Here is a 20,734-nt window from a genome sequence, read left to right as displayed (position 1 = left end):
ACGTTAGCTAGAATTTATTTACACAGTTGCCAATTTAGTGATTTGTCGCAATTTCAGGTGTCATCTTGGGCTGAGTTCGAGGAGACGCTATTAGTGCTATTTGTATCATTCTATCTTCATCGTTCATTAAACATGAAACAAGGATAGTATGACACAAATAGCGTTGCTCCCCGAACACAGCCTTGATGGACAAATGTTAGCTAATGATGACTTTAATTATAAGTTTGCAAATCAAATTTTGCTTAACAGGCTAATATATAATACTGCTTAGTATGAATGATTTGGAGCTACTTTGGACTATTTATTTTAGCACTATAATTGGCGACACAGGTGTAGCGAGTGCAGCGTGATACAATGCCAAAGTCACTAAAAATCTGGCAATTTTACCTAGAAACGAATTGAAATTTGACGCGATTTTCAAATTTCGAAATAACTCTTCGAACTACTTTGAAGGCTATTTCGAAATTAACTTAATCGACGATTAATTCGATAAATTTGCTCAAGGCAAATTTAAAGTTTGATAAATTGATCTACTAAAATAAAAATTTTTTCTATAATTTAATTCGTCATTTTTAATCTTTTTTTCTTATTTAATATTTATATGTTAAAACTTAAAATTTATTGTTAATGACAAAAAATAGTACAGATAATTTTAGTCGTATTAGTACAAATAATTGGGAATCAATCAACTCAATTGCGAATCAGATCAGCTTTTTACTCCGCAGGATTTAATAAATAAAACGACATATATATCATTAAATAAACTTTTATTACATTCAACGAAATCTGTTGTATAAACTGTTTTTATTTCAAATCAAAATCATAATACGAATTAATTGTAAGCCAAAAGTTTTTTATTTTTCAGAAATACAATTCAATGTAAAATTAAATCAGTTTTTTATTCTCTAATAATAACGAATTTTGTTGAAATTAATAAAGTTTTTAACAACAGATTACATCTGTTAGATTATATTTATAAAGAGAGATATATTTTTTACAATAATTTTTTAAAAAGATTAATTAATTGTAATAATATAAGATATACTATAACATTACAATCTTGTTGCATGTTAATTTAATGATATTTATTTTTTTATTAAAAAATATGTTTGTAGGTTGAATATTAATTACGAGTATATATTATTAGTGGAGATATATAAAAAGGAAAATCTATAAGAGAGAGAGAAATGATCTATATATAATCCGATTGTTTATACACAACTGTCTGCTTCGATTGATATTATTATTATAGTATCGATTTTATTATTTGTATATAATTATACAGAAAAATGACGCTTACAACTGTAAAATCGCTTAAACGCTCAAGCTCGATTGCGTCGGACTTTTCTCGATAATGCGATTTTAAACGTGTCATTCTCGATCGCGATACATTAAAAATCGCATTCTTCCGACACACAACAAGTTTGAAACGATTTCTCAATTATATCACAGAAATACAGACTTTGAATTCGAGTGACAATTTGAAGACACACAATTACAAAACCGTGTTCGTAATGAGTGATTAAAAATTCGTAGAAATCATGTAAAAACCTGTGTGCGTAAACGCTGATTAGAAACGATTGAGTTTTTAATCACCTGTGACTGATTTCTTAGAAAGAGAAATCGACGGTTTACGTTCCTTCAAGCGATACACATTTATATCTTATCATCTGTTACAATTTTATATACAGTTTTTTCGTATGTTGTAATTGTTGTTTATAACACTTAAGACTACTGTAAGAGTCAATACAGTATTATTATAAAAGGATTATAGCTAATTATATTTCATATCAATTTCTAAAAAGTGTATAACAAAATCCATAGCATTTATAATTAATAATAACGCATATACAAACACTCTGTGCTTGCTATCGATAACAATTGACATATTAAAAACGAAATTTTTCTTTGTTAGATGTCAGTATTATGAATAAATAAAATATATCAACAATCAATATATTGCAGCTTAATATTTGCAAATAGAAAGTAACATTCTTATCACACGCAAGTTATATACGTTAAACGTATTTCTGTAATATATTATAAAGTTATACTTTAGAAAATAAGTATTAATGAAACATGATAATATTATAGATTAGAAAATCGAGATATTTTTTTAATATCTCGAGAAATATGATAACTCCTCGTCGTTAGGCACAAATATTTCTATACTACTATATATTCATTCTAAAATGTGTTTATAACGCGCAAAACTGTTTATATTTATACTAAATTGAAAACTTAGTTTTCAATGGTTTTCATTAGTTAAAAGTTTCAACAATTGTAAGATAAATATTTGCAACTTTGCATCCTAGCAGAAAATCATCTTAGGACCATTTAGTGTCTAAAGAAATAGTCAAAAAGCTACGGAAATAATTTTCTTCGACATTAAATAATCCTAAATCCTATATCCTTCTTTGATGCAAAATTAACTCTATCAATGCAATCTTAGACTCGAAATTAGCTGTAATATTTATATTAATATTAAAAATGCCTTGTACCTACAAAATCATAAAATTTTTATCCGATAACACAAGAATTTTTAATTGAGAAAACGCGACTTACTTGAGTTATAAAAACTTTAGAATGGAAATGTAAAAGAGAACGATAAAAACCCACGCCATGTTCGACTGAATTCGATAACTTGTAAATTCTGTTTATGCCTAGAACCGATATAAAATCCGTGTATTCTCGATATGTTTTTAACTACATGTATATTATGTATGTATGTATGTTCGACTACTCTGTAATATCAGATATTAGACCAGCGCCTTCACTATATATCTGTAACTCTCGAAGATTGTCCATAAATTTTTGTAAACTTGTACTTGTTGCTTTGCATCAGGTATCTGGATTATTACGTGCATTGTACACGTGCTATATCGAATATTTGGAAATCCTTCGATAATATTCATTCCTAAAGATTGCTTCCCAATATCGATAACATGTCGCTCGGCGGTTTTTAGACACCGCTTCTCGATAAAAGTTGTGACAATGTTACTTAATTATTATTAAAATGTGTTCTCTCTAAGATTTCTCTAATATTTCCAATTTCAAACTCTTTTAAATGCCCGTTTCTATCAATATAAGACGTTTCTATCAATGTTAACTTTAATCTCGGTTCAACTAATTCTTCATCTTTTTCTAATTCTTAGAATTAGAGAAAGAGATAAATTAGTTGAACCGAGATTAAAATTAAAATTAAACGATAGAAACGATCATTAGTAAAAGATCAAGAGTTGTAACTTTTTTCCTAACAGCTTCACGCGGTATCCTTTCGCGGTTATTTTTAATTATGAAAATTATCTTATTAAATTATATTATTAATCTATTAATTGTAAGTTTTTATATTTTTACATGTCTGTAATTGGTCCGCAGATACCGATCGATGTTCAAATTTCTTTCGATTCTTGTAAAGAGAACGAATCTTATTGCATTAAAACCACTGAATTTTGAATGTCTAACGCACTGTAGAATAAAATTGCTTATTGTGTATCATAAGTTATCAACGCGTGCTCTGTTTTTTCTTTTTTTTTCATAAAAATGTAAAATGCCATTACTATTATGGTCCTTCTCCATGAAGTAGAGTGAGTATAGCGTTTCTGAGAGCGAAATTTGGAGTAAAAGAAGTATCGTGTAACGGCTCATTCGTCATCGGACTAGTATATTTTCCACATAGGAACCATTCATTTATAGCTGCCCTTTCATAAGTAAATCCATCTAAGAATAATAATTGTACACAATTAATTTTATTAAGACAAATTTTTCGAAATAATTTTTTATAAAAAAGCGATTTTTGTATGATATTTTTACCTGAGCATTGCACAGGTTCTTTCATTATCTCATGCGTTATAGGACACAAAAATTCATGAGGAATCTCAGACTCGTCTATATTCTCCATAACATTGCAATCTTCACGCTTCAGCCAATATAATTGTTTCTTTAATATTTCCATAGCCTATAAAGATTTTCAGTTTATAAGGAGTTCGATATAATGAGGTGGATAAAGTCATCATAATATTATGTATTGTACCTCTTCGTCATCATCAAGTTCCAACCGAGATATTAGTTCATTTTCTGATACGGATAGCAAATGTCGTCCTGTCAGTCCCAAAGCAAGCACTTTCCTGGACAGTCTGGATAATTCAATGTCGTTCAACCATTTCAAAGTGTCGTATAGTTTCCAATCCGCAACCTAAACAACAAAATTTTATCAAATATTATTCAACTTATGCACGCATGTTTCGTTCATTTCGCATAATTTAAATTTGTAAAATCTTGATTTGTTTAATTGCTGACCCTCTTCTTCTTGTTTCTCAAGCTATCCATCAAATTACTTTGTGACACCAACTGCTGCGGCACCTTCCAAACCAACACAGTTTTATCCAATGCACCTAAAAAAAAATTATTATTAATGATAAAATGATACTGATTTTGTAAAATGTGACGATAAATAAATTCTAAATGAATTTTTAGTTAAACTTAAAATTTGTAAAATTTGTAGAAACAAAATTTGCAATATGAACAACTTATACAAGAACAACTTGATAGTTGTATACAAATTTATAATATTGTGTTATAATGTGAGTCATAACAGTTCAAGACCTGTAGCGAAGAATGATGTGTCCTCGGAAAATGCACAAGACGTAACAAGACTATCATGATTCTCTAGGACGTATAAACAACTTCCGGAAAACTGAAAGCGCATAATATATTGATCTTTATGAAAAAGTTCTTATATATATTTTGTGTCTTGGTTGCTTACCACGCTCCATATACGAGCTGTTCTATCAGTCGCGACGCTACCTATAACTTCTCCGTGGACGGGCGAGAAACGAACACACATTACATTTCCACCGTGTCCGGTTAAGGACTTCTTCTCCTTGTAACTCTTTCCAATGTTGCCTGATTTAATGCTATCCGAATCGGATAATGAATCGTTTGGAATAATTATATGCCATAGTTTAACTAACGAATCGTTGCCGCACGTTGCTAGTAAATATATTTGCTGGTTTACGTCTGTGTCCCTTGCTGCAAACAATCGTTGATTTGTGCATTATTTAATAAAGATTTCTGTAGAAGATAATATATGCGTGAAGATTAAAGGTAATAATAATTGAAATAGTTTTCCCTACATGAACTGCACATCAAAGAGCATGGAGTAGGACTGAAGTCACATCCTTGGACACCTAGATCGTGACTCGCATCACAAATCATCAATGCTTCGGAACCATTTTTCTCGTCCAGAGTATCGAACAAACGCCAGGTGCCTTCGTTACACGCGGTCACCAAGTATCGGGAATCATGCGTAAACGCAATGGCCGATATTGCGTCGGCATGACCCTCGAAGACACTGTAAAATTGCCTAACGATTATTGTTAACTCTACAAATTACACTATCCGACATCGATTTTAGACCACGAACGGAACCAAGTGATTTTTATAGATTTTTTTATTGCTGAAAACGAATGAAATTGCTCTATCAGGTTTCCGAGATATTTCAAAAGAATAAGCTCAAAACTTTTGAGCTTATTCTTTTGAAATATCTATATTTTTTAAATTCTTTTCAAGTCAAAAGAATAAAAAAATGTCATTTTTGGCACTTTTAGTATCAATTTTTTCAAAAACCTGACGTGATAGAGCAATTATATACGGATTCATTTTCAGCGACCAAAAATCTATAAGAATTATTTAGTCCCGTGTGGTCTAGAAAAAGTTAAATTTATTGGACAGTGTTAACTGTTAAAAATAGAAAAATAAGTCGAGTTACTTGCAAAAGTCGCATTAAATTACATATATATATATTTACTATACAAAAAATGATCTTTTTATTTGGTTAGATTATACTTATATATTAACTTATATATTAACTTATATATTAATATTTGTAACTCAAAATTTATTATTTTAGACTTCATCAAAGTCTGCATTCTCGTTTGAGATTCTAATTCTCAGACAAATTTTATTTTATAAATTTTACTAAATTTTTTATGAATTAAATATATAATTTTAAATTTATAATATATTCTATATATATATATATATATATATATATATATGTGTGTATTATTTATTTTGTTATATTGACGCATACGTACTGCAACTGATCCATAGTTTCTATGTCCCATAACATTGTCTTCTCGTCGTCACCAGCGGTAGCAATCTTCGTGCCATCAGGTGACCACCGACACACACGAATGCCTGTCCCAGAATTGACAAAAGAGGATTTTGCTTGATCGCCGGTCTGTTAACAGAAAACTATTGTTAGTAAGAAACTAAAAATACAATGTTATTCGCAAAAAAACATTCGTTACTTCTGTATTCCAAATTAAAGTTGTTCCATCGAGAGAACAGGAGGCAAGCATTGAACCGCATGGACTAAATTCCACGTAATTGACGCTGTAGGTGTGAGCGTCGAGTGGACTGAATGATTTTTCCTGTATTTTAATTACTTCCTCCCCATCCTCCTCTTCCGTTTCGACGCTCCAAATACGCACTAATTTATCACTGCAAACAAAAAAAATTGCACAATTGTGTTACTGGTTTTATAGTTTCAAAGACTTACCCTGATGCTGAGGCTAAAAAATTATTTCCATGGAAGGCAACGCTGTTCACCGCACCGTTGTGCTCCTCCAATCTTTGAATCAATCTTACTTCATTAGCGTATGTCTCTACATTTTTCATTAGATCGTGTTCGTGCTTAGTACTCTAAAACGGAGAATCTCGTTAATGTTATTTTTTGTTGAAATTATCATTTATCACTTACTTTTTCAGGATCATTCACGAACCACTTTGTTCCAATATTTTTTGAAAGTTCCGAATCGATAGTTAAGTTTCCCGTCAAATCCCACGCAATTACAGACTTATCATTAGAGCCTGTAATTATATTAAATGCCGATTATCGTGAAACAAATTATAAAATATAAATTATAAATTATATTTTTCGGAAATATAGAAAGTATTACCTGTCGCTAATAAGCTTCCGTCGCGTGAAAAAGCGCAGCAAGCTATATATCTATTGTGACCGGAGATTATCGTCACAACCTTTCCTGAGCTCTAAAATTCAATTAAAATTAATAAAAAATTGTTTTGAATGGTTGATTTGTCCTCCAAGACAAGTCTCTTACCGCCTCCCAAATTACTGTCGTTTTATCGAGGCTACAGCTGGCAATATATAATCCGTTGCTGCTGAAACGGACGCAAGTTAAGGCACTGCTGTGCTTTTCCATCACTCTACAAAGCTGTACAGTGGCAGTAGAGGGTTGGGCCTCGCACTTATTTTGGCTCACCGTAACTTGCCACAACTTCACGTCGTGATCGTTACCGCACGTGACCAGTTGATAAAGCTTGGTATATGGTTCGATACCTGCGATAATAACGTTCTTTATCATGCATAGCAATTCTCATCTTTCCCATTTGTTCAAAATAGTACACTGTTAGAAATGTTCTTAAATTTCATTAACTTTTAAGTTACACAATTTGAACTTAATTTCATGACATTACATTAAATTTAATGTACTTTTCATAAAATTTTATTAAAAGTATATTAAATTTCATAAATTTAATGTACACGTTCATTACATTTAAATAACTACTGTAACTTAATTTTTAAATCATTCATTACTTTTAATTTCATTCATAACCACGTCATTTACATGTAAGGAAGATTGTGGTTACATTTCTAACAGTGTACGTACATGTGACTTCTTGGAACGTCGAGAAGTCGCAGCAAACTACTCCCATGTCGTGAGCATCATCAATCGAGACGAGTTCGGCGATGTCTTGATTGCTAGAGGTACAAGTGTCGATCAGTTCGGCAGTGGAGAACAGCTTTAGGACACCCAACGTGCATGAAGTGATCAGCCAGCTCGAATCTGGCGAGAAGGATAGGCTTTGCACAGCACCCTCGTGCTTTTGAAAACATCTACAAGTCAAAATAATATGTCTCATTGTATCTTAATTGAAACGCAAATTAGAACATTGAGAAAGAGCTAATATTACTTTGCAAAAGAAATTAAGGATTAAAACTTGAATTACAACATACTTTTTATTGAACTTCTTATAAAAAAGAATATTATCTATCTTCTGTAAAAGATCTTGCCTGATTAAATTACGATGAACCAAATCCCAGATACAGACTTGTCCGTTATCTCCAGCGGTCGCGAGTAACGTCGAATCCGGGGAAAATCTGCAAACTCTCACCGCCTCGCCGCCCACTTGCACCATAGTATGTATTTTCGTCCCCGTCTTCGAAATTATATAAATTTACATTAACCCAAGATAATAATTGCTAAAACATGATTTATAATTTTAGACTTTCACATGACTTAATTTTTATGTGAAACGATCCTAGTGAAAATTTTTCTCAGAGTTTTTATACGAAGTAGTGAGAAAGTCTATATCTTTCCTCAGTTTTCATACAAGAGAAGTTTTCATATAAGATTACTCATTTTATAATTTTTGAAAAAATACATTGAACTTTTTTATCAGAAATTATAGAATAAGAAATCTTAGAATATTTCAGAATTTATATATATGAAGAATTATAGAAAAGATGTAGATTTCTCGGCACTTAAAAAAATGTTCCAATTTGTATAAAAACTAGACATGTTTTAAAGAGTTATAAAATTTTCAAAAATTTTCAAAAATTTTGAAATCTATATAAAAACTTAAAAAAAATCATATAAAAATTCTGAAAAAAACATTCACCAGGAGATTCTATTCCTTTTATCATTATACTCGTATATGTGCGCACCAACTATAATAACTCGCTTTGACTTCTATATGTAGATATATACAAAACATTCATTGTGTGTCAAAACATCATCATTAGTTTGCAATTTCAAAGATTAATGATACACAATGACACAATGAGACACAATTTTTTTTCGTTAGTTATATTATTATATTAAAGCGTGTATTTTTCCATATTTTTAAACCTACGCGCAAGTTCCAGAGCAGCGTGGTACCGTCTATGCTGGAGCTGGCCAACATAGTGGACTGGGGGCTGACCTTGACTGAAGTAACGCCATACTTGTGCCCCATTAGGGGTGAAAAGTAAGCCTCTACGTAGCCATTGCCAGGTTGCCATTCCCAAACCCGGACGCGTTTGTCCCTGTATGTTAAAAGAGAGAAGATGATTCTGACCTCTTAATACACAGCGAAAACCCAGTACACCGCGGAAATGTGTGCATATCGATAACCGATATTTACCCGGATCCCGTTACCAGAATGCAATCACCGGCGAAGTCAACGCTGTTTACATCGCTGGTATAAACTGTCAAAGTTTGCAAGGCTTGCACGTCGCCTATGGCAGTCATGTTTTTTCAGATTAACGGGGTTCTTAGCTGTAAAGACGTATGAAATATTAATCAGCTGTGTCACTTCTCAAAGTCAAGCTGATGTCGTCTATACTTTAATGAAAAGGCGCGTGTTATGTAATTTTTAATTTATCAATGGGAACAATTCGAATTATATATTACCTCTTTTGTCGACATTAAACAACGACGGATGAATTAATATTGTCGCAGGTGAAACTGTCTATTCGATTAGAAATGGAATTATATACGATAGACTTTCACGTCAAATACTGAATGTCAGAATATCGACGAGCCATGGTATCATATATATCGTTATATTTTAAGTCATTACCTCGATGGTATCAAATGATTATGATTTGTCATAGGTATCTTTAGAATTAATGTATTCCTTCGCTAGAGGTATATACATATTCTCTCCATAGTTGTCACGTAGGAATGTCGTAAAGGTAATGAGGCACGGGAGACACCTTTAACCTTCGCTTTTCAAACGCTTATGAACTGCATGTGCACGCGTTTCTCAATAATACATGTACCCTGAATCGACTAACTGTTCTACAGGTGGGCACACGTACAAAGACAACGGGTTTCTAAAGTTTCTAAAAGTCAGACAGACCTTGGCATTGACCACCGCGCATCGTTGAAGACATTTTATCGCGATTCATGTACATTAGTTTCATTACCGTAATTGATAACTCCAGAAACGTATCTATCTATATTTCTATGGGAATTAATAGATAAGTCCAGAAAAGTTCAGAAACGTTATCTATATTTCTATGAGAATTAATCGCCAAATGATAATTAAATATCGCGCAATTTCGTTGTTAAAATAGGATCATTCGATCTCGAATCCAAACGGAGTCGCCTAATTTTCAGGGCGTAAATGAGAAGTTCTGAGAATTACATTAATAATTTTTTCAGTTATCAGTACATTGTTGGTCATTAAAATTGCAACGATAAAAAAATCACATTATATTAAATTGAAATTTGTAGAATGTATAGGTCATAGTAAAATATGAGAATAAGCTGTATATCTAATAAAAATACTAAGCTGTACTTTTATATTGAACTCCGTATATCATAAATAATCCACTATATAAATACTTTGATATCAGCTCATAAGTTTTTTTGGTGTTACAATTTTAATGACCAGCAGTGTACACATCGATCATTTTATTTTTTGCGATTTTTCAGAATTTACTACGAATAAAATGGCAATTTCTTTCAACATATAATAAAAATAGAATTAATGTCGAACTTAGACAGTGAGAGTTTTATCGTTGACGTTGACGTGTACATCAAAGTACACATCGATTGTACTTATCTGTTTCATCTATGAATAAAACAAACGCAAATATTACAGTCGCGATACTGATCGTGGCTGTAAAAAATAGTAGCTCGCTATATATAAAGCATTTGTTATCAGTTGTGTATAATTAATCAGATAAGAGCACAGCATAAGTCCCATCGCAGAACAAATGATATGTTCGAAATAAAATTGTAATGTCACGCGATAAATAAAAATATACAGCTGTTTGTGTACACATGTTATATTTATCTTAACGCACAGCTCTATCTGATTGCAACGATTATATTTCTATCTATCCTATTGCACATTATACTTATTTAAGGAAAAAATATTGGACACGTGTATGCACGTAATTAAATTAAGTATTGTCGCTCCTTTTTCATACGCGAGGTTAAAGACTTGTATAACAATATTTAAAATGTCCATTTCTATTAATGTATTATAGATTAATTCTTAATGTATATTTAATGTTTCGATTTTTCTATAGGATGGATCGTTTGTGTTCTGCGTTAATTTTCACTTTTATAAGAATACAAAAATTATTACGTGATTCTTATATATACTTTAACACTTTTAAAAAATATTTATAATGTTGTGCATTAAAAATAAAGAAAGGGTGAAGACATTTTTAGACAATAGGTATTCCGATTTCCTAGTTCTGTAAAACGCATAATGCAAACAATAATTTGATGTATTATTCTATCAATAAATGTTATTGTATATTCATATTACGATCTTAAAAGATACTTGGGCGTTTGATATGATCATTTTAGTCTTATCATTTAATATTCGGTGAACAACAAGGATAAAATGATCATGCGCATCATGTTTTACAGAACACAGTTAATATTTCAAAGAAAAGAAATGCGCAGAACACGAATGACCTAATTGTATGTACTAACACTGAAAAAAAAATGTTTGGTATTTTTGTGACCATAATTGCATGATAAAATAATTATGATTACAAGTTCCATTTTTATAGTTACTACTGCTATAATATCAGTAATAATAACTATATGTGTGTGTGTGTGTGTGTGTGTGTGTGTGTGTGTGTGTGTGTGTGTGTGTGTGTGTGTGTGTGTGTAATCCTTTCAATATGAAAAAATTATGTATTATAAATTTAATTTTAAATATTAATATAGTAAAATAATCAAGATATAAATAGCAAATAAAATAATCTTTTTTATTGAGTAAATGCAATCTCAATTATAATATAAGTATTATAATATAAGTAAACCATTTTTAAAAATTTGCTTATTATGTAGTAACTGAGAAATATGTTAAGAAAAAGCTAAAAATTTTCAACGTGTGAGACTGTTAATTATTATTAGCACAGTTGCACTATATTTGCATAGTTAAAATAATTATAAATACATAGTTGTCCAAAAAATGAGTTTAAATTATTAATTATTATTAATAATTAATTAAACAAAGAATTAATCTTCATTTGATTTATCCTTTATCCTTTTTTTTATTGTTAGAATTAAAGAGATAAAAAATAAATTAAACTATTAGGTGTTGGAATTAATTCGTAGCGTTTTTAATGAAAGAATGTTATTTATTTCACATGAGCATTAAAAAATACATTAATGAAAGTACTTCCCATCACTTGTAAAACGCTACGAATTAATTCCAACACCTAATATAATTAATCTAAATTGATAGAAATAAACATAAGTCATATAAATCATATAAAACTAATAGCGCAAATATTCTAATTCTATAACATGAAAAATCATTACAATGACTAAGTACTAATCACGTAGATTTCATTATGTTATAAATAAAATAAGTATACAAAGGGGAAATTAGAAATTTTTATAGAACGTGAAATCATATTAACCATAAATTCAAGCGTAAATTTCATCGCGTTATGAAGGTATAAGTAAATAAATTAAGTAAATAATAAAGAAGAATTAGAAATTTTAGAACATGCAATTATATTAACTGCGTAAATTTCATCGCATTACAAAAATAAAAACAAATACGTAAGAAGGAAATTAAGAATTTTATAAAATGCGAAATAATATTAGCTATAAACATCGTCTCATTACTAAGGTATCAATGAGTATATAAAAAAAAAATTATAGAAATTTTACACTGCCGAGTCTGATCGTCATTTATTTAAAATTCTTTTCATCTGTCATATTTCAAAACGCCGCGTTTACTGAAGAGTTAAATGACTGTGAAACATATTAATAAATATATCCAGTAAGCGTCCCACCGACACAAAAATAGCTATATTTAATAATAATTTATCCGTTATGATTCGCGTGGGTGGTGAGCCGTTATTTAATCCATTACCCCAAGCCAATGAACCCCTTATTAAATTATTGACTATAACAGTAAATCGAGAGAAAATCAAGTGGAAAACAAATTGACGCTCTCTCCGATCTCTCCTTCTAAATATACATATACATTAGAATCCTTAACTCCAATTAACATCTTTCTAGATGTAAGTTCGTTTCTAATTAATGCTCTATAATTGTACATCAGAGGAACATTGTTTGCGGTTTTGTGACTTTTCCTTCACGTTTCTCGCTCGAATGACGATTTTGCAGACGCAATCATCATTTCTCTTGTACTCACTCGTAGCAAAGGCACATGTTCCAGACACTAGTCGACGGCCCTCGCGGTGCCTCGTCGCTCCATCAACGAGCACCCACACGGCACATTCTTCACTGCCGCGATTCCCGTGAACTCTACGCGTCGCGAGGCGGTGTCACATTATGTTTTCGCGTTCGACATAGTGCTCCTGCTGCGAGACACTTCAAACAGGATACCCCAGACAGGGCACCTGTCACAATGAAGTTAAAAGCGCTAAACGCATGTCCACTGCCTGCCTCCAGGATCGATATTACAGGAGGCGTAACGCGAGATATAAACTGCATGCGGTGCTTGCTCGCTGCAAAATGTAATATCGCTGCAAAGTGTAAACCCGTCTCTTTCTGTCCTTCTCTCTTTTATTTTTTCACAGCCTCGCCGAGCGAGACAATTTTACGCTCATCCATATTGCGTAATCCATCAGATTAATAAAGCAAATTGCTTTGTTATTCGCGCGAGCGTGGTATTAATAATTTGTTGGCCGCTTACGATAGTGCTTTCTGCTTTTTATTTAGTAACATATATATCTGCAAAATATAATTATTCAGATATTTATAATTCATTAAGCGAGGAAAAAATTTGTATACGAGACAAACTTGTATAAATTTGTATTTTTTTCTTTAATTAATTAATTTTCTCACGAAGAAATTTATCGACAATGAATTAAATGTTTATTTGGATCTGAAATATATGAAATAGATTGTAGAATAAACGATTGCAAAGTAAATTTTATATCCGACATGGCAAGTGCGTTGTATCCACGTAATAATTAATTTGAATCCATCAGATTCCGAGACGCGCGTATAAAATTCATCGAATCGCACGCGTCTTCGAATTTTCGTTCTGCGGTGAAAATTCATATTCATATGATTGACTATGATTGACATAAAGTCACTAGACTGATGTATATACATAAATATATAGAAATAAACGAGCTAAGAGGATGAGGTGACCTCGATATTATTTTTAGTTTTAATGTTTTTAATAATAGTTAGGCCCTGTCACAATAGAAGACATAAAGAATAAACGATTTCAACTTATCAGAAACCGTGTATTCCGATTTCTGATAGGTTAAAATGATTTATTCTTTATTCCTAATTTCTTATTCCTTCTATTGTGAACAGGCTCACCTTTCGCAATAACAATATTAAGATTGTTATTTCATGAGTCATAACTTGCACAGTCAATCCAATTGGTCTGTTTACATTGTTTAAAATCCCCAAAAATTTTTGAACTTAAAATGAGATAGATACATATTTAAGCATCGACAAAAGAAAAAGCGAAAAGTGCAAGCAACGTGATAATTGAGTTCATCGATTAGCATTAATGGGAGCGTCTTTCGGGTTTCTCTTTAATAATTTTTGAGCGTGATCTACAATAAGTTACAAACACTCCGTCGCCAGTCACAATGCTTCACAACAGCCAATCAAAAACGTCAATAGTAACTAATAATACTTCTGATTGGCTGTCATGAAGCATTGTGACTGGCGACGGTATGTTGGTAACTTATTGTAGACCACGATTCTACATTACTTGCGGCTCGCGTCTAATATAGAATCAGCTTGAAACAGTTACAGAATCGTGCCCCTGGTATCACTCTATCCTTGTTATTTACCGAACGTTTCACAAGGATGACATGACACCTGAAGAACACTCGGGTGGGAATCTGAACACGAGCTAAGATAAGATCTGCGGAACACTCAAGCGGGAATCTGAACACACCTCTAGCGAAACGCGTGCGTCGAATGACCGGTACTGAAGTAAAAATACGTGACACAACACAGTAAAGTAAACGCGTGTTAACGCGCATGTAAACACGACATGACAGCTGAAATCAGCGATCAGAAAATTAGACGAGATAAACAATCGCTAGAGGAAAATTCATTGTTTATGTCGAACTCTCTGAGGCCGACCTGAGAGAAATCCGATGCCGCTCGGCAGCAAACCAAAATGTGTCAAATGCGGGACACATGAGACCCCTCTGTGGCACTCGACTGACGCTGGGAATTTGTGCAATGCTTGTTTGGAGGATGAACGGAATGCTGAGGCGAGCACGTCTTCCAAAACGGACGAAGAGGATAAAAGCGGCTCGCTGAAGCCTAGAAGGAGCACGCGGATCACGAGATATTGTAACACGAAAACGATAGGACCACACAGAATTGTGCCCAAGGGTAAAGGTCGCAGGAATCTGTTTAAGAAAACGGTGAGCGAGTGAAAGATGTCCTTCCATTTTTGTCGCAATGATGTGGTAGTAGATGCTTTCTAGCAAAAGATGTGAGATGTGTTCCAGTTTCACACTCATATTCTGTAAGCATTAATTCATCCTTATTATTGTTTATCAACCCTGTAAACACAAGAATCTTAAGCCTTAAGAAATTAATCAATCACAGTTAAATGTGAGAAGAATAATCGACTGTGATTGGTCAATTCCTTAAGGCTTAAGGCTTACTATTCTATTGTGTTTGTAGGATAAATATTAAACAAGAACAAATTTATGCTTATAAACAAAACCAAACGTACTCTGGTAACACAATGAATTACTATATTCTTGTTTGTCAATATTATAAAGATAATCATAGTAGATACTTTCCATGATACAACACACAAACATTTATCTGGCATTTAATGAATAACAGAAACAATTTGTGTCAATTTGTGTCACTAAATAGAAAGTTTATGTTGTGTCATCTGTTGCCGTTTTTCAACAAAGTCACAATCATTATTTCATCTTTGTTTAACATTAGCAACAAGAATATAATGATTCATTGTGTTACTTGTCTTTTTTGCTGGAAAGTACCTATAGTCATAGAAATATGTGGAATCATTGACTATGTATGTTTAACTGCATTTGCAGCCAGTCAAGGCACCTACAGCTACTGCGACTCCAACTACCAGCAACTTTGTATTTTACAAGGGCACATATTTTCAAGTCGGAGATGTAGTCTCTCTGCAAGACGTAGATGGTGGTATTTATTATGCTCAGATACGTGGTTTGTTAACGGACCAGTATTGCGAAAAGAGCGCTGCCATTACCTGGTTATTGCCCACCACAGCGAGGTGAAGTTCCTTATTCCATTAATTTCATGAGATTATAATAATTTTATAACAATATTTATCAATATGCACATTCTTTTAACTCAATTTCTTCCACAGTTCATCTTTCCTTTTTCTTTTCACGGAGAAAAAAAAGAAAAGAACTGTGCAAGAAATGAACAACTAAAATGAACAGAATTAATGTTAACTAATGTACCTTTTAGTCCTCCACCGGAAGAAGGTTTCATTCCCGAGACATATTTAATTGGACCAGACGAAGATTTACCTCGTAAATTAGAGTGTATGGAATTTGTAATGCACGCTCCATCGGATTATTTCAAGTTAAAAAACAGTCCCTATCCACCTCCTCTCACAGAGAAAGGAGCGGGCTTCATATGGACGACTCTTAGAAATGAATTGGCCATATCTAAAAAGTAATAGTAATTCTTTATTGAGAACATGTATTAGTACCCAGTTCAACACAAAGTCCAGTAAAAACGTCTGTCCTAATTTTGGTCTTTGTGTTGTTTGGACAGTGTTGCTCTAAGAATAATAAGATTATATCTTAAAATAATAAGATTATTTTTACACGCAATCACTATAGTTTTTTTTTTATACTTTTTAGTCGTATTATTTACGTATTATTTAAATTAAGAATGATTAGAATTATGTAGGATTGTAAAGAAGTCGCAAGAGTTGACACGAAAAAAATATGGTATATATTTTGAATGTACATCACTGTACAATATAGAAATAATTTTGCAAAAAACAATACACGTTTACAATAGTGCATTTTATTTATTAAATATATTTTCATTACAATATAACATTAATGCTTTTCAGTGAATAACATGTATTTCTTACATGTAATGGAACGTGGAGCTAGACTACCAGACAATCGAAAAGTTGCCAATACTATAGCTGAATTCGTAGATCTGATATCGTTTTAATATCTCTTATTATATATAAAAAATTTAAGAAACATTCTCTCATCTTGCTCGATTTCTTTTCTTGTTTAGAAACTCCTCGAAATTAGTTTCTCTCATAGTTCGTATTTTCTTACCGGAAGAACCGTGACTCAAAAAAGATAATGATTCATCCATGATCTTTAACTCTGGTATCGTTGAGATGGGATATACGCAGAGGTAGCAGGCAGCATTGGTGCATTCTCGCTTGCTTGAAGGGAGGGGAAAAGTGTCCTCGGTGCGACGGTGGTGTCAGTTACATTCGGGATGACAGAAGAGACCAGTCAGCTGGGTGCCAACGATGTGACGGCTGGTCAGAATTTGAGGTCTTTTATGGCTTGCGGCAAGTCAGGCAGTTTCATATCCTTTATTTGTTGTGGTATATTCATGTTCTTCACCGCTGATACAGCACGCGCGGGCGCTGCTGTGATTCCCGCCTGCACACATCATACGGATCGAAGAAGTGTGGAGAACGGATAAGTTTCAGCAAGGCTGAATAAATGTAAGGGCTGTAATTTTAGTTACAAGGAGCAAAGGCAAATGACGGATGACAACATTGACAACACGGCGTTGACATTTATTATCCTTACAAAGCGACATTTACATTATGAAGGCACTCGGTTTATGCAGTGGATAATTACAAAATAAAATTGCATCGCCATGCGTGTTACGTAAACGTTTACGCTTTATGAAGCTAAATACAAAGGATTTCTTGGATAAAATATTAAAAAAAAGAAAAATAAAAAGAATGAATTCGCACAAAAGTACGATTATATAAAGTGGCCTGATTTGCTACTGCCGATTTACTTAAGGAGGAGGTCCCAGAAGGACAAACGGACGGGGTGAGCAAGACCGCCCAGATTTGTAAGTCCCCTAAAATTGATGTTATGTCAATCAGTCCTATCTGTCACCATATCAAATATGTTCTACAGATCGCTGTACCAGTATGCATGCATAGCTCAACAAACTGCTTAGGTAGTTATGTATTAAAACTCAATGATAGAAAATAAACACATTGCAAAATTAGCAGTATTAGCTTGAAACATATAAATGTTTTATCTGATGAAATGGGCATGATGTAAACATTTGGATGTAAAAAAATTATAAAAGTTTATACATCGTGAGTACAGATCGAAACAATCCTGTGATTTTGCCATAGTTTTATGACATTATAACGTGAAACTTATTCTTTTTAGCTAAATTTCTTGTACCAAATTTATTCTTCTTTTTTTTATGTTGGAGAAAAAAAAAGAAATAAATCATGGAAGAAGTTCAGCTAAATAGAACAAGATTTATTCAGTATATTTAAATCAAGGAACACAAATTCACAGGAAATAAGATCACAGTTAAGATAACATTAGGGATTATAAACAACCTATACTTACCTCTTGTTTTTCCAACTTATTCTGATCCTCGATCCTCGTGAGAATCTCAGTCATGTTAGTCTCGAGAACCATACCACCCATCACCAACTCGTTAAGTATGTAATGAACTTTGTCCACGTGAAAAATAAGATCAAGTTCGCACACATTCTCAAAGCATTTGTCTAAAGTTTCGACGAAGACTTGTATCAGGTCTAGGATTCCCAGTTCTGATTCTGAGCTATCAACGCAGAATACAAAGTAAAGCGTTGCATAATGTCGGTAGATCAACTTGTAGTCAGACCCGCCAATCAAGCTACCACCCTCCAAGAAATTGCACACGTTGTCATCTCTCTTCGAGACAAGCTGAAACGTTTCTTTTATTATCTGCTGCTGCATATCTTCATTCTGAAGCAGAAAATGTATTGTGTATTGCAATGATCCATATGCTTTCATGTTCCTATCGTGTTCTACACAATTGTGATATTCGATAGATATATCGACATAGAAATTACGCCGTATATCGTCTCCACTATTAGTTTTTATTATATCTCAATAAATAAAAGATTTTAATTCGCAGAATTTACAAGTGACAAGCAAAAGAGAAGTCCAAAACGAGCAGAATTGAGATATACTTACAAAGTACTGATAAAACTTGGAGAGACGAGGTTTCCCATGATTATTGAAGACTAAGATCGCTTTAATCATGTCTGTGAATCCGAAATCAATTAGTGTCACTGAACCTCACGGTAATAATCCTGTCACTACGTTCGAAACGCACGGTCATTGAGGCGTGAGAGGTTATGTTTTACTACCGCAACTATGCTTCGATGTTTTAATTCTCATTATTTTTCTTTGGCAAGTTGGAAACTCTTCGTAGTGTATACGCTAATTGATAATTAATTGAGCATGGAGATAAACTCTCCGAGATTATCGGTTAATTGACCGCTGTCAATTTATCTGTGAGCTGACATTTAAAAAATCAAAAGAATTTACTCTATTTGACTAGTTGTATGTGTAACTACTTGTTCATCTGCACTCTTCGACACTTCCTGTACTTAAAATGAAGTGGACATGCATTCAGGAACGTACAAGAGTAGCGAGGAATATGGCGATAATTCGATCGAAGAAAAATTATTCTGACAAGTATTCACGAAAAATTCATACGTCTTCCTTTTTGTTTTTAAAACAGCTCTTTTTCTTCCCAAGGAGAACAAAAAAGTCATTAAAATAATAATGTACATTATATATATATATATATATATATATATATATATATATATATTAACCGAATCATGACAAAAAAATTCCATAAAAATTTAATCAATAATTTGCAGTTAATGATATTAAATTAACATTATTTTAATTTTCTTATTCTTGATGGGATTCATGTATATTCATTAGTTTTTTTTTTCATTGGTATACGGAGTTCGAATAAAAAGAAGAATAAAAATTGCAAAAGTGAGCAAATTTACTAAGTGTTGACTAATGAAATTATAAATATTCTAGTGAATTTGCTCATTTTTTGTAATTTTCACCTCATTTCAAATTATACAATCGATTCCCAGATTTCAATCTGTCAGAAACCGTGTATTTCGATGTATCTAGTTTCTGATAGGTTGAAATCTATTATTCCTTATTACTATTGTTATTGTGTCTGAAGTTTTAGTCATATCACAGGCCAGTATTCATAGTCGAATCTTATTTACTAAACAGTATAAACATGTAAATATAACATATATTTTATATACAATTATGTATAATTAGATATATATAAAATATGTCCAATACACACACACACACACACACGCGCAACATATTTTATATATTGGGTCATCTAAAAAGTATCCGCGGTACTTTGTCACTAGATATATGACCATCAATACATATCTAGTGACAAAAAACCGCGGATACTTTTTAGATGACCTAATATAATTATCAGGGTTGGTAAGGTAATTTTTTTTTTAACTAAATAAAGTTAACAATTTTGAAAATTTAACTTAATTAAGATACAGGTTATAATTTATAATGAAATTAATTGAATTATAAGTTAAGTTAATAAAAAAAAGTAATTGAAAAAATTAAATTTGTTTTAAAAGTTAAATTTATTTCTTTTTATTTTTTTAATTCATAATTCCAGGGTTC

At 32.2% G+C, this 20,734-nt stretch overlaps 3 protein-coding genes across 7 annotated transcripts; 1 reads left to right on the top strand and 2 right to left on the bottom strand.

Annotated features, from left to right (window-relative positions):
- Window positions 1-1,240: 1,240 nt before the first annotated feature.
- On the bottom strand, window positions 1,241-13,542 carry LOC105147888 (WD repeat, SAM and U-box domain-containing protein 1). Of its 3 annotated transcripts, none has more exons than XM_087406632.1 (18): window positions 13,216-13,541; window positions 9,214-9,347; window positions 8,944-9,115; window positions 8,102-8,247; window positions 7,698-7,924; window positions 7,128-7,366; window positions 6,966-7,056; window positions 6,767-6,876; window positions 6,566-6,708; window positions 6,315-6,507; window positions 6,099-6,244; window positions 5,136-5,365; window positions 4,766-5,031; window positions 4,606-4,696; window positions 4,300-4,394; window positions 4,034-4,195; window positions 3,814-3,958; window positions 1,241-3,720 (listed from the first exon to the last, which is right to left on the bottom strand). In XM_087406632.1, the coding sequence occupies exons 2-18, from the start codon at window positions 9,318-9,320 to the stop codon at window positions 3,563-3,565; spliced, it is 2,721 nt and encodes a 906-aa protein (XP_087262758.1). In that variant the 5' UTR covers window positions 9,321-9,347; window positions 13,216-13,541; the 3' UTR covers window positions 1,241-3,562. The 3 variants fall into 3 exon arrangements, with proteins under 3 accessions (XP_087262758.1, XP_011057515.1, XP_087262759.1); XM_011059213.2 differs by having other exon boundaries at window positions 5,136-5,353; window positions 13,216-13,540; XM_087406633.1 differs by lacking the exon at window positions 9,214-9,347 and having other exon boundaries at window positions 13,216-13,542.
- A 1,183-nt stretch (window positions 13,543-14,725) lies between these two features.
- Window positions 14,726-17,035, top strand: LOC105147887 (GATA zinc finger domain-containing protein 1). The gene is made up of 3 exons (XM_011059212.2): window positions 14,726-15,433; window positions 16,085-16,287; window positions 16,488-17,035. The coding sequence occupies exons 1-3, from the start codon at window positions 15,158-15,160 to the stop codon at window positions 16,699-16,701; spliced, it is 693 nt and encodes a 230-aa protein (XP_011057514.2). The 5' UTR covers window positions 14,726-15,157; the 3' UTR covers window positions 16,702-17,035.
- Window positions 17,036-17,041: 6 nt separating this feature from the next.
- On the bottom strand, window positions 17,042-19,677 carry or (AP-3 complex subunit sigma-2 or). 3 transcript variants are annotated; one of them, XM_087406650.1, is made up of 3 exons: window positions 19,229-19,668; window positions 18,614-18,955; window positions 17,042-17,665 (listed from the first exon to the last, which is right to left on the bottom strand). In XM_087406650.1, exons 1-3 carry the CDS (start codon window positions 19,295-19,297, stop codon window positions 17,543-17,545), a joined length of 534 nt encoding a protein of 177 aa, XP_087262776.1. In that variant the 5' UTR covers window positions 19,298-19,668; the 3' UTR covers window positions 17,042-17,542. The 3 variants fall into 3 exon arrangements, with proteins under 3 accessions (XP_087262776.1, XP_011057513.1, XP_087262777.1); XM_011059211.2 differs by having other exon boundaries at window positions 18,614-18,997; window positions 19,229-19,664; XM_087406651.1 differs by lacking the exon at window positions 17,042-17,665 and adding an exon at window positions 17,770-18,101 and having other exon boundaries at window positions 18,614-18,997; window positions 19,229-19,677.
- Between the last annotated feature and the right edge of the window lie 1,057 nt (window positions 19,678-20,734).

Source organism: Acromyrmex echinatior, chromosome 5 (genome assembly GCF_024713525.1).
Source record: "Acromyrmex echinatior isolate Ae372 chromosome 5, ASM2471352v2, whole genome shotgun sequence".
In the NCBI taxonomy this organism is placed as follows: Eukaryota; Metazoa; Arthropoda; class Insecta; order Hymenoptera; family Formicidae; genus Acromyrmex; species Acromyrmex echinatior.
The sequence above is the reverse complement of the archived record's forward strand: the minus strand, read 5'-3'. Positions and strand labels throughout refer to the sequence as shown.

What these genes read in the sequence shown, in the direction of transcription:
- or (XM_011059211.2), bottom strand. Translation starts at nt 19,297, where the DNA reads ATGATTAAAGCGATCTTAGTCTTCAATAATCATGGGAAACCTCGTCTC. An exon ending in CCAAGTTTTATCAGTACTTT is followed by an intron (nt 18,998 to 19,228) that starts GTAAGTATATCT and finishes TTTCTGCTTCAG; the next exon opens with AATGAAGATATGCAGCAGCA. An exon ending in ATAAGTTGGAAAAACAAGAG is followed by an intron (nt 17,666 to 18,613) that starts GTAAGTATAGGT and finishes TGATGTGTGCAG; the next exon opens with GCGGGAATCACAGCAGCGCC.
- LOC105147888 (XM_087406632.1), bottom strand. Translation starts at nt 9,320, where the DNA reads ATGACTGCCATAGGCGACGTGCAAGCCTTGCAAACTTTGACAGTTTAT. An exon ending in TTTTTAGCCTCAGCATCAGG is followed by an intron (nt 6,508 to 6,565) that starts GTAAGTCTTTGA and finishes TTTTGTTTGCAG; the next exon opens with TGATAAATTAGTGCGTATTT. An exon ending in GAAACTATGGATCAGTTGCA is followed by an intron (nt 5,366 to 6,098) that starts GTACGTATGCGT and finishes AATAATCGTTAG; the next exon opens with GCAATTTTACAGTGTCTTCG.
- LOC105147887 (XM_011059212.2), top strand. Translation starts at nt 15,158, where the DNA reads ATGCCGCTCGGCAGCAAACCAAAATGTGTCAAATGCGGGACACATGAG. An exon ending in GGAATCTGTTTAAGAAAACG is followed by an intron (nt 15,434 to 16,084) that starts GTGAGCGAGTGA and finishes CTGCATTTGCAG; the next exon opens with CCAGTCAAGGCACCTACAGC. An exon ending in TTATTGCCCACCACAGCGAG is followed by an intron (nt 16,288 to 16,487) that starts GTGAAGTTCCTT and finishes TGTACCTTTTAG; the next exon opens with TCCTCCACCGGAAGAAGGTT.